This window comes from Ambystoma mexicanum, chromosome 3p (genome assembly GCF_040938575.1).
Source record: "Ambystoma mexicanum isolate Mex_15411 chromosome 3p, UKY_AmexF1_1, whole genome shotgun sequence".
Lineage (NCBI taxonomy): Eukaryota > Metazoa > Chordata > Amphibia > Caudata > Ambystomatidae > Ambystoma > Ambystoma mexicanum.
In genome coordinates this window covers 149,374,784-149,388,394 of record NC_090925.1, presented here as the reverse complement: position 1 = coordinate 149,388,394, position 13,611 = coordinate 149,374,784, and the positions used below count along the sequence as shown (strand labels likewise).

At 45.7% G+C, this 13,611-nt stretch overlaps 1 protein-coding gene across 1 annotated transcript in view; it reads right to left on the bottom strand.

Moving 5' to 3' along the window:
- The window catches only part of LOC138580177 (uncharacterized), a 92,479-nt gene that overhangs the window by 39,393 nt on the left and 39,475 nt on the right, over positions 1 to 13,611 (bottom strand). Inside the window, exon 2 of the mRNA XM_069650503.1 lies at positions 3,861 to 3,968. Within this exon, the coding sequence (XP_069506604.1) occupies positions 3,861 to 3,968 (108 nt within the window). The remainder of the gene's footprint in view (positions 1 to 3,860; positions 3,969 to 13,611) is intronic.

Here is a 13,611-nt window from a genome sequence, read left to right as displayed (position 1 = left end):
ATGTTCCATTTCCACAACGATTAAATGATCCGGTGCTGTACGGGGTTTCTTCTCCAGTTTATCACCATTGCTCCTGTGAGCGGACTCTTGTCAGCGACTCTTCCCCGGTGTGGCGGACTGCATCATTGCTGAATCCAAAAGGGAAGTGTGCGGCTGAAGAAAGTTTTTGTGGATGATCTTCATGACAACTGCCTTCATTGCTTGCACCCAATGCATGTCAGACAGGAGTGGGACATATGCCAAACAATTCTCGAACAAGACCCTCCGAGACTGCCACCGAAGGTTGGTAGCATGGCTGCATGATGCCGGGGGGCCTCTGACTCAGTCTGTAGTCATGTCTCACTCGAGCAAGGTCAAATGTCACAGATTACCACTATCTGTAGAGGTCTAGGTGGCATGAGGAAGGCTCCCGAAGCAACAGCAAGAAGACCTAAACACCTTCTGGATCTGCTTTGCAGTAAAATGCATCTTCTTTGTTGAAGACCTGCCAGAAATGGTCTTCAAAGACTAAAGACCTGTTGACGTCATCATCAATGCACACCAAGTCATTGACTACCCCATCAACTACTACAACTCTGTCGTCAGCCTCAAGATCCTAGTTGATGACTGTGAAAATTGATCCTGTCCATGATCATAGACATCCCAAGGCTATGCCGTCAACGACCTTGTCAGTAAAATCTGGCACTACCACACCATTGTCCCAACCATCCACTTTAGCTGCACTGCCACAACCAACTCGCCCTCTTCCACTAGCTCTTGGATTCACTCCAGAGAAGGTACGTCTGCGGCTCCTGCACAAAATATCACTCAGCCCATTGTCGAGCAGGAAGATCCAAGGGCGATCTTTTCAGGCAAGGATGAGGAGACAGCTGTGGGAGGGATCCTTTCCAGCCCCAAGCAAATGCCTCCACCTAAAGGGGGCTCCTCTACTCAATGCAGCTCCAGTTCAGTCTCCTCTGCCTAGGGCCAGATCGCCAGAGGTAAATCCACCTCCAACCCTGGCACCGGCTAGGGACATCTCAATGGGTTTTCTGGACACACTGAAATCATTAGTGTCAGAACTGCAGCACAGGTTGATTGACCCTGCTACACCTCAACCTGGTGGGAGAGGCCTACCTGCCCCTCACCCTACCAGGGAACAACACCCCCTGTGAGGAATTCGACCATCCGCATGGGAAAAGTGTGCTCGCTGGGGCTTTTTTTGTGTGTTTTAAAAAGAGTGAAAGATGGGGCCATTCCCACGCACATTTTCCACGCACAGCAGAAAAATAGTAATGTAATCTGAGAGGGCACAGCTTACCAGCGCTGCCCACCCCCGTCATGTGTAGCTGACACCTCACAGCATTGGGTACATCAAAAGCCTTTGGCCATGTGCAGCCTGATAAGAATCTCAAGGCCGCATGGATTTTCATCTCCATTGGGAAACCTTGCTGGTTGCAGTAAATACTGAAGAATGTTAATTAGCAGGCCTCAGGGAAGGCATGGGTGCAGGAAGTGACAATGGAGACCAGATACCAACACCTTTTTGTAATGCAATGTGTCAACTTGGTACAAAGGGCAGCCAATGTCCTGATGGAACTACTCCTTACAGAGCAGGGACGTATGTGAATTGTAGGCGATGAAAGTCTGCCAGCAACCCCCTACTTCAAAGGAGGCCCATGTTGTGATCAAGCGCCACATAGGGCTCAGTTAATTAGGAAGATACTTTGATGTACAGCAGACTGGAAGATCGGTGGGACTTAGAATTATATGTTGTCATCTGGTAAAGAATGTGATGAATGTCAAAGGTTTTGGGGGCTCCAGTAGGTGCTAGCCCCGCTATGTCTGTGGATCAAACAGAGGCTGTTACGCGCCCTGCCTCCCACTACCTACAACTGCAACACAAACAAGCATTGGCAAAGCCAATAATTTTGGCATTTACTTCTGTTTCCATTTATAGGCACCAGGGTGCTAGGAGGAGAGTGCAAAGTTTCAAAAGAGGATGCGAGAAGGGGCGCGGGTGTTAAAGAGAATGAGAAGGGGAATAGAGCAAGGGAGGAAGCCAATGAGAGAGGGTTCCATCTATGATGAGCAATGGGAAATATAAGCGAGAAAGGGTAAGAGTGAGAGGGTAAGAAATAAAGCAAGCATGTGAGAGCAAGGGTCAGAGGGGGTATTTGCAAGTAGGGCTGGTTAGAGAGAGGTTAGAGAGTGAGAAGGTGTGGGGGTAGAGAGAGTGGGGATGGGGTAGAGAGAGGGGGTGGATTGGGTAGAAAGAGTCAGGTTTGTGTGGGTGGTAAAGAGTGTGGGGTTTGGGTGAGGCAGTGTGTGGGTAGATGGGTGGGGTAGAGAGAGTGGGGGTTGAGCGGGGGTAGAGAGTATGGTGGTTGGAAGCAGGAAACCTGATTAACAGCCTGCAAGATTTGACGGAAGTAGCCCAAAATAGCCCAAACACAACCCAACCAGCAGACTAATTGGGTGTGGGCTGGGTGGGGTGGGGTTAGCAAGGCAGCCTAGAGGGACTAAACAAAACCCAGATTGTTCATTGAAAGTAGCACTCCACAAACAAAACATCCTGCACACACCTGCCATTTACCAAATAGGGTTTAAATAGCCCAACCGTGCTGGTAAATAGCCCAAAATAGTTCAATAGCTCAATCTTAAAAATCACTGCGCAGCTGGGAAATGGAAATCCTGACACCCGACTTGCTTCTTACAAAGCTGCTGATTGGAGCAAATATTGATAGGGAACTCGTTATTGGGTAGTTCTGCAGAAGAGTTTGAAAAAATAAACGAGTGATTTGCGATTTCCATGCTGTGGCATTGCCGGTTGTTATTCCAACCAGATTTTCTCTGTTCAGATTCTCTCTCTCTCCGTTTAGATTCTCACTCTCACACCCTCTCTCACATTCTCTCTCCCCCCCACCATGGTTTGCCATTTTGTTGCACAACCGCCACAAACATTCGGCAAAACAAAAAATAAATGCTGGTAGATGCTGGTATCCCTTCCATTCGGTTGAGGACAGAAGCCAAGTCGGAATAGTGGGAAGACTGCAGGGGAGGAGGGCCACTGCTGCCAGGTGCCAGTGTTGAGATCTTTAGACCACCAGTCCCAGGCCTTCAGCTCTGACTGCCATCAGCCACTCCACCAACGGGCTCCCTTCTCCTATTGTTTTAGTGCAAATCTAAAAGTAGTGGACCGATGTTCCCTCTGCCCTACCCACTTTTCTGCCCCCTCCGCTAGACCCCCAATTTAAACCCCATACATGGATGCTTCCTTTTCTCCACCCCACAACGCTGTGTTTTACAGCAGTTCCAGCAAAACTGCAGGAAACACAGTGAAAGAAAATGCATTTACTGCCATTAGTGGGACATTGTCCCCCACTCCCAAAGCATGCAGCTTTATATAGGCAGCCTACCGTCCCAAACACACATCATTAGCACCTCTTAAGGGACTTTCCTATGATGATACGCACACACACCCCTCCCAGTGCCTACAAACACTGCTGTGCCTAACGCAATTCCAATGCAGATTGCTGCCAAGCTTGGCTTTTCCAAGAAGTCTATTCAAATAAACAAAGCCAATGCAGCCTCTGTAAAATAGTGCAGGCATATCAACACTGGGTGGTTAGTGCCAGGATCACGTTTGAATCCCCAGCAGGGAAGCAGTTAAAAAAAAAAAAAAAAGTGGCCTTCCCTGCCATCCTGGAACGGGCAGATATCCCGCCCACTTCACCCTCCAGGTGCGTGCGTGTCTTGGCGCAACCGCGATTGCTCAGCGAGAGCCGCAGTGACCGCAGATCATGCTGGACTTCGGTATTTCATCACATGCTGGTTTAAGAACTGTGTTAAATAAAGAAGTGTCAGTGACACACACTCACCTGCAATGTAAGCTCCCAGGGCAAGTATAACGAGCACCAGGACTGCTAAATAAACAGCCAGAAATCTGTGTCCGGTCGCTCTTCTCAATAAGGACTTCAGTTCATCATCTGCAAAAGAAAAACACACTGTTCCTGCAAGGTACATCACGTAGCAATGGCAGAAGTAATATTTAAAGGCCTGTTCATTATATAACGTGTTAATTTTATTGTTTATAGCGCAAACTTGGCCTATAGGCAGCAGAGCGCTTTACAGAGTTCAAGAGAAGCCAGAGGCTAGCGTCGAGCCAGCGTTTTTAACAGTAACGCAGTACTGTGGGGGATTGTCAGGGTTTCAGTTGTAAGAGGATTCAATTCAACACTACAGCTAAGTCAATGCCTAGTCTGGGATACTGAATGGAAACCCTTATTGATATATCTTTATGTCCAGTTTATGAGTTCTGGATGACTACCCCTATATAACACCCCTCTCTTGGAATCCCCCTGACCCCACTGAGCCAGGAAGTAGTTCTGTTTTGCAAGTTAAAAGGTTTATTTGAGAATTTAAACAATATATATATATATATATATATATATATATATATATATATATATATATATATATATATATATATATATATCACACTTTATAATAAATTAATATCTGATAGTACACTTAGACATATGATGTTGATCAACAATGGGTAATCTGGCACTAGCACACTTCTTTATAATCAATGAGGAGTTAGTATAGGATGGATAAAGTAGCAAAAATACTTTTATGATTGCAAGGGAAAAGCAATGAGGAATAAAATGCAGTTCAGAAATGCTTGATATGATTTTAGCAAAAGATAATATAATCACTTTTTCTCTGGCAATTCACCCCCCCCCCCCTCCCCTATGCAATGTAAGAAATGGAAGGAGATGGAAGTAACACACACAGTTCTTAGGAATGCAATCAAATATAATTCAATTCACCCCAGCAAGCTTAGACCACAGATAGAAGTTTGAAACACAGGCCCAAAATGCTTTTAAAAGGTGATGGCAATGAAGTGCGAAATATGCTGAAAATGGTTTAATTCCCTTTAGGAGGTTCAGGGGGAGTGGTAGCTACTTGGGATGAGTTCAGGCTCACTTTAGCAATGATTCAGGGATGGTTCTTAAGATGCAAACGAATTTTAGCAGTTCAGGCAAAAACAGCTATCTTTTTACAAGTAAAGAAATCGGGCCAAATCGCAAATCGCGGCAAAATTCGTGAGTGCGTGAATCGCGATTGCGGAAAAAACTATAAGGAGTAGGAAGTCAGTTCTAGGCTTGTTGGAAAGCTTAGATTCTTTCAGAGGAAAGTTAAACCAAGTTCGTAGCCCAAACGGTTCCAGAGATACGGACGATTAAATAAAAGGTAGTTTTTCGGATGTTCAGTAAACTCAAAATGACAGGTGACAGCTTTGCAGCTGCAGAATTGACAAATGACAGTGGTGCAGCTTTACAAAATAACAAGTGACAACTTCTAGGAGGCAGTTCTGGTTAGATTAAAATAGTTTGGATTAGATTATCTTAACTAAGAGATTGGTTCTGCACAGTTCTGCTAGGTACTCACAATATATTTTTGAAAAAGGTCTCGCCACGGATCTGGTCAGGTTTTGGACTGGACTCCGGTTCTGGTCTCGGCACTTCACAGTGACCTGGGTCAGCTCTCTGGTTCTGCTCACAGCGGTCTGGGTCACTCTGGATCTCTGGTCTGGTCTGTCCGGGTACAGCGGTCTCTGCACGGCTCCTGGATCTCTGCACTGGTCCTGGCAAAAGTTCTTGGCAAGGGATTCAAGCAGCTCACCCGGCTGTGAGTAGCTTGCAATGATTTGAGGCCTGCGGCAGAGAACTCAGCTTGTGGTTTTAGGCCTCTGATTTAGGTTCTAAAGTACAAGTTCTAGGTTCTGGAATATGTAGCTGGAGTCAGTCTGGAACTGGTATCTTCTGGATGTTGTGTGGTCCGACAAAGCTTCCCGGAAGAAAATGGAAAATGAAGTCCTCTCTAGATTTCAGTGGTCCCTTTTTATGTGGTTTGAAAGTGGGTGGAGAGGCTAGCTTTCTAGGCCCAACCCCTTCAGAGTTCTGATAGGTTGGAGAATTCTTTGCGTTCTCACTGGAGAGCAGGATTGTGTGTCAGAATTATGTCATTTAATGGCTTGCAGAAAGGACACTCCCCTGTCAAATTACACACAAATCTATATTTGACCTAAAGACATATTTCATAGATACACAGTGGTTTGAAATTACATGCACCCATCACGTATCACATGAGGTATACTCTGTTCAAACTCTGATGTTTCTAAGAGCTTGCATCCAGAAATGGCAATATTTTGCGCTTTTTAGTAGGTTATGCAACATTGGTTTTTCATTAAAATTGATACACATATACCCCCCCTACTACACATATCTCAGTAACTTTCCATTTGTCTAGCTTAAATACAGTGTCTGTGGTGTCAATAAATGGCAGGGTGTTGCCCCAGAACATCACACAAATTGGAGTTTGTGCTTGAATGGTAGGCAAAGTTTCCATTTTAAGGTTCCCCACATTTCACATTTCTGTCATCCGGTTACCAAGAGTTATCAGTGTTTCTGTAAAATATATATTTTGCTTTCAATTCAGTTCTCAGAGTGTTGGAGTCCGCCTCCAAGACTTGGGTGGGTCAGTAATCACATGTCTCTTCTGCTGGGAGCTCTTTGTGTACAGTCAACAGTCAACATCAGCATATTCTATTCAAGTGCAAGAGCCTATTGCGTGGTCTCTGGGAGGCTGAGGTCAGCAGACCAGGGAGCCACTTTGCATTTGGTTAGTATGACCATGTGGTTTCCTAGACTTCCTGAGGTGAGAAGGGTTCCCAGCCTTTTGGCCTGTTAATTAAATCAGATTGTCTTCTGGGAACAGCAGGTGGTTAAGATTTTAATTAACTCCCATCCTTTGATGTAAAGGCCTCTCCTGCAACTCCTGACATGCAGTTTCCCCGTCAGAGTTTAGACCGCTGGCGCCGCCTTGAGGTATTTATAGGTACTGCGTCCATTTTTTGGATCAGTCTTGAATGAATGCATTCCAAACAAGAGATTTTACATGGAAGTATATTATCCAGGTTCAGCACATGGCACTGGTGTGGTTCTGCAGTAAAATAATTTTGTGCCCATTGAAGGAATGAATTCCCAATAGTTGTGGGTTGCTTTTGGCAATCAGCATTGCCCCTTTTGCAATGGTTTCAGGCTACTGTGTGGGTAGCCCAATGGTGGTTTTAGGCAGTGCCCTCCTGTGCTCAGAACATAGGCAAAAATGGGTGGCAGCCTATTCTTCATGCATTTCCCTGTGCATTTTCTGGGAAGCTCTGGCCATCATGATGTTTTCCATGCCAGTACTGCACAGTTTTCCTATTCTGGCGTGCATGTGGGCTTTTTGGCCATCTTGGATTTTCTAAGCCCACAGCACCAAATGTTGCAGCATGATAGCTCAAACGTGGGTCAGGACACCCAACACAGTCCTGGGGAAGGATGTGTTGAAAGAGCCAAGTCTTCATGATTTTTCCAGAACTGCATGATGGAAGGGGCAGTAGGAGCCTCCAGGGGGATTGAGTTCCAGAGGGATGGGCATAGCAGGAGAAACACTGCTTTCTGGTCCTTTCCTTATGGGTAAGCATGGACTCCAACCTTTTGATGATCGAGCTACGGGAGGTGCAGGAACCTCCTGAGATATAGAGTTTGGCTGCCAGGTAAGATGGGGTTCCATTGGTGACTGCTTTGTATGTGATTCACACGGTTTTAAACAGAATCCTTGCAGGGAGGGGGAGCCAGCGGGGATCACATAGGATGGGGGTGATGTGGTTGAATATACGGGCACCCACGCTGTGGTGGGCAGCTTTGAGGGGAGAGAGGTACATGGCTGGGAGCCCGGCGAGGAGGGCGTTACCCCCATTAATGTGTGAGATGACCAGTGCTTGGACTACCGTACGGAAGTTAGCGGGGGGATGAAGGGTTTGATTTTCCCAAGTATGGAGATTTGGAGCCAGGCGGCTTGGGCTTTCTTGGCCACATGTTTTTGGAGGGAGAGACCACTATTTGGCTGAATCCGTCGAGGTTCATCTTGTCGAGCCAGTTTTGGACAATCTGTTGTTCTTTGGAGGGGGGCGCAATAAGGACAAACTCCGTTTTAGTGGGGTTGAGTTTTAGGTAGGCGGGCGACATACAGGTCTGGATGGTGTCTAAGCAGCAGCTTAAGGAACAGCTGTGTGTCATCAGCGTACTGGCGGATGGAGATGCTGGGGTCATTTAAGAGGTTTCCCAGGGCCTCCATATGGGTGAGAGAACAGAGTCCTGCAGCACGCCGTAGGATACCGCTAGGCGTTTGGACCTGACCTGCCCCAATTGGATGGCTTGGAATCTGTTGCTGAAGTATGAGGCGAACCAGTCAAGGACTTTTCCTGTGAGGCCCATTGTGGTGGCGAGGATCGAGATGAGCGTGGGGTGGTCGACAGTGTTGAACACTGCTTGAAGGTCGTGGAGGCAGACATCACCTCTGTCCATAGGATCTAGTGAAGTTATCTATCACCTGAATTGTGGCAGTTTCCATGCTCCATTTGGGGTGGAACCTTGATTGGTAGTCGCCAAGGAGGCCAAGTTGGTCGATTTTGGCCACTGTGGCAGCTGGTGAATTTTTTTAACTGGAAGCGTGTCAGTATTTTTCCCTTATATGGCCAAGTGATCGAGCGTAGCGAGTGAGTCCACATCACGCAAGGTGGGTTTGGGGGGTAGGGGAGTGACCCTTCCCCCAAGAAATATTTTAAATAATGGGTGAAAATGGTGTATTCTAGAGCAATTAGAAAAATTGGGTAAAAAGCCAATCCGTTTGCAATTGTGTTTTGTAGGTTAACTCATGAAAAAAATCCAATGGATGCAAGTTACCAACAGGGCACATGAGCATTTCGCCAACACATATTCATGATGCCTTTTCCCACGTTATGTGGTGCAAGTATAATACATTTTCACACTGGCTGTGCCCATACATTTCCATGCTGATTGCAACATTATACCCCATTATTAAACATACAAGAACATACTGAAGTTTGCTGCTTTGTGCATAATACTATAAGAAAACATGTCCATGTTTGTTCTGCCAGTATATATCAGTATCCCCACATAAGAACATACTCCAGTTGGCTTTACCATTATAAATTATTATTATTATTATTAAATGCATGCCAAAGTATGAAAATATGTCCAAACTAGTAGTACTAAAATGCCAGTCGAGCTTCATAATAACACTATCATGCTTGCTTTACCTACGATGCCCAATACAAAATGCCATACCACAATCCTAAATAACTGAACTGGCTGCATTGAAATGCCAGCCTAGCTACATAACACTTATGCTTGTTTTACCAAAAGGTGCCAAATACAAAATGTCATGCCACGATAAGAATACCACTGATCCTGCTTGCTTTATCAAAGATGCCCAATACAAAATGTCATACCACAATAAGAAACGGCTAGACTGGCTGCATCAAATGCAAGTCTTGCTACATAACACTTATCATGCTAGCTTTATCAACCATGTGCAGTAAAACATACCATGCCTGATCCACGGTGTGCCAGCGTCTTGCAGTCAGATATAATCACAATAATGATGAAGGCGATTATGTGCTATTGTGAGGCGCTGGGTGGCACTGGGGTAAGGCATGTTTTATTTTTACAGGCCATCATAGATGCCCAGTAAATAAATAAATGACACGCCCGTCTCCATTGGGCCCCGAGCTCCTCACACATGCACACAATCAATGTGGTTATGTGTGTATGCCAGGCACTTGGGGACAAGGTGGCGGGGATGATATCATAGATGTCCAGTAATAAAATGCCATGCCTAACTCCCGGGTCTCACAGCGCCAAACACACAATCAAAGTGATAATGTGTGTATGCAATACGCGGGAGGACCAGGGGGGTAGGTATGGTATTTTTTTACTAAACATCTATCATAGATGTCCAGTAACAAAATACCATCCCTGTCCCCTGGGCCCCATAGTACCCCAGACAGAGGGCTGATTTTGGCCGGTGGGGAGAGCGTTTGTGCAACAAAAGGTATTTTTTAAATGCCTTGGTTGTACAAACCTCCTACCCCCACTCACCAAAATCATCTCAGAACAGCAAAAACACATGCACACAACATACACATAGCAAGCACTCACTGTCTCATTCACAGTCACGAGCACCCTTCATGCACTCAATCATAACACAAGCATACACGCATCCATACACACATTTACACAATATACATACACACAGCAAGCACTCTTTCATTCACACGAGCACCCATCATGCGCTCACAAGACATCCATACACATATTTAATAAACATAAACACACACACACATTTACACAACATACACACCAAGCACTGTTTCATTCACATGAACATCCATCATGCACTCACTCAAAACACAAGCCTACATGCATCCATACACATTTAAATACTAAATAAACAAACACACATGTACACAACATACACACAGAACGCACTCTCATTCACACCAGCATCCATCATCATATATTTTCCTAATACCACAAACATGCATGTATCCATACACATAATTTAAATTAGAACATAAACAAACGTATCTTCTGCCACGGGTCGGAGGTTCCAGTGCTCCAGCCCCCTGAAAGCATTAGCAGGAATCAGGATGTTTCCTGGGTCCTGCACGTGCGTGCAAGGGGCCCGAGCGTGGGTCCGTAGACGCCCCACCCAAGCCAGCTGTGTGTGTATGTATGTGCGAAGAGGCGCAGAAGCGCCTCCTTGCAAATACATATGTGCAGTTCCACAGCCAGCATTTCGTATGAACCATGCAGGACTGAGGAAGCAAACGCCCCCAGCCTTGCATGGCTCATTGAGCTTGTGGGGCTGGGCCAATATAACTGTGAAAGGGAAACAAAGTTTCCCTTTCACAGTTCAGAGCACTCCCTCCGCTGAAAAAAACAGCTGAGGGAGTGCTCGTATTTTACTGGGCTGGCTGCTCCATAATGGGTGAGAGGGGGCCAAGACCTGGTGGGTCTGTTTGGCCAGTAATTTATTGTCTACAGCCTTTTTGATGTGTTTCCCTATGAAAGGGATGCTCGTGATGGGTTGTAGTTTGCTAGATCATCAGGATCGAGTGAGGGTTTTCTCAAGAGGTGGCAAATCAGTCCTGTTATTAGAGAGTCCTGGAAGGAGCCTTCAGTGAGAGAGGCATTGACGATATTAAGGAGTGGGTTGAGGGTGCAGCCTTTGAGCTGTTTGATGATGGAGGCTGGGAGGACATCGTCTGAGTAGGCTATGGGTTTGAGGGATGCAAGCGCGTCAGAGAGGTCCTTAATGGTGAGAGGGGTGAAGTGCAGAGTTCCTGGTGCAGGGTGGGGGCTAGCTCCTTGCAGTGGCATCACTAGGGACGGGCAGTAGTGCGGACCACACCAGGCGACAGCCCTCCAGGGGGTGACACCAGGGGCACCGAGAATGCCTCCCCAGCCCTCTAGTAACGGCCCTATATAGGCTGCACCTTTGAGCAATACAAATGCATATTTTCTTGCTCTTAAATCCAGTGCACGCTGTGTAGAGGCCTAGTGTGTTTGGGCTTTAAAACAAACTTCATTTCTTGTCTGTTCTTGAACGGAAAGGCGCCGATTATTAGATACTAGTCATCTTAATTACACTATCATATTACTGGGCATGTTCCTAAACGTTGGAGAAAATAATCACTTGGAGAGCTCGAGAGCACAAACCACAAGCTGTCTGCATTCTATCTAGGGCTGGCTGTCTGAGGCATACACATGCTGTTATAACCTCATCAGAGTGGTACTCAATTCATCTTCCTCAGAAGGATGAAAGGTTGAGTTGACCCTGCCACGATTCGAACCCGACAGTACGCTGCGCACAGATATCAGGAGCGAGCACTCAACTCACTGTTCCATCTGACCAGCATGAATTGCATGCTGCAAAGGTTGGCATACATATTCACGCGGACATATTTTAAAGAGAACCTCTTAATTTGTTTTGCTCTTTGTGTGACTTTGCTGCTCGACACCATACCACTCACAATCAGGAGCACGTGGAGTGCTTCTGTTTTCTGTGTGAATGTACACCGTACACTGGTTTCTGGGCTGGAATGTGGACTTCCTGTATGCAAAGGACTGTATTAAAGGACTGTATTGTCATGTGCATGTGTAAATTAGGCGCCTGCGTGTAAAGCAATGTCAATATAGGCATCTCAGCGCTAAAACCAAACAGGTAATGACAGAAGTGCAGGCCAGGGCCAATATTTATTAATGCTGCCCTATGCGAAATTCCCAAATACGGCATGCACCTCCGAGCACTAGAGAACATTCAATGTATTTTCTTCCTTCTTACCTCCCCATCTTCCTCACTCCCTCCATTCCTCTCACCACTTCTTTGCCCGTCCCTTCCTCAGTCTTGTTTTTTTCCTTCCTTCCTTCAGGGCCCTTTGGAACAGGTGCCATTGGCCATGTATATTGCACTGCCATACCCAGTTTCCTATAGCTGTTAGATTTCTAGTTTTAGCTAGAAAATACAGCTAAAACTAGAAACCCTAGTGACTCCACTGGCTATAAGTAAGTGCTTAAATGTCACCTATATGCCAAAACTTTGCATTGGAGAGAGGGAAACGACATGAGAAGGTAGATAGCCATTAGCTCTCCATGTCTGTTCTAATCCGTTTGGCCCTTCCCACCCACTACTTGCCCCTCCACACCCAAAACGCATCCTTCTGAGATCTCTATGAGCTAGCTTTATCGCAGAGTACCTTCAAATTGTGGCCTGCCAATGTTATTTCCAAGCAGTCTTCTGAGAGTTAATGGCTTAAGCGCAGTTGCAAATTCGCTACTGGCGCAATAGAAATGTCTTAACAAAGTGTGCCTTCAGCCACTTGATTTATATCGGTGTCTTGCAGGTCCAGTTAAAAACAAGCACGGACAAGGACAACAGTTTTTGCTTGTGCATAGGAATTAGGTATGTTTTTTGCGAGGCACGGTTATCCTATGCCCATGTATAGGTTCACCTGTTTTCTTCAGATCAGGTACTGTCTATCCAATGCCAACACAATAGCCAGAACTGTTGGCTTTTTTAATGCTGGTTTTAATTATTTTTTTAAGGCTCAATGCGTTTCCCATGGCACGGTTTGCAGGGTGGGTCTTATAAATAGCTGGATGCCAATTTGAAACATCTTTGAATAAAAACCAGTGTGGCATTTGCTCAAAATGTGTTGAGTGGAATATGGAAGGAATGGCATGGCTGACCAATCATAAGTAGAAATAGTCAGATGATGAATCTGGGTGGTCAAATTGCTGTACTTCTTAAACATAATTAATTCAAGTACCTCTTGGTTTTGCGCCATGCTTCACCGACAACCATGATGGGATAGAGTTTATGAATGGGGTGGTTTTTGTTTTTAATGGCAGGGCACCTTGCAGTGACTGTCACAAGCAATGGGTGCGATTAGAATTCGATGTGATGAGGGTTTCTTCCATTGTGTTAGAGTAGGACATGAAACTAATGTTGTCTACCATCCAGAGAATAATGGGACTCTGGAAAGTTCCAACATTATAAGGTATACACATGGCCATGGAGGCGAGAATGATTACAATGGCATGATAAAGGAACCCTCATCGGAATCGGCTCATAGTCATTCATTTACTGGTGACACCTAAAAGGAATGCAAACGCAATGCCAAAATATGTTCAGTGTGGGTAAAAAGGGCAT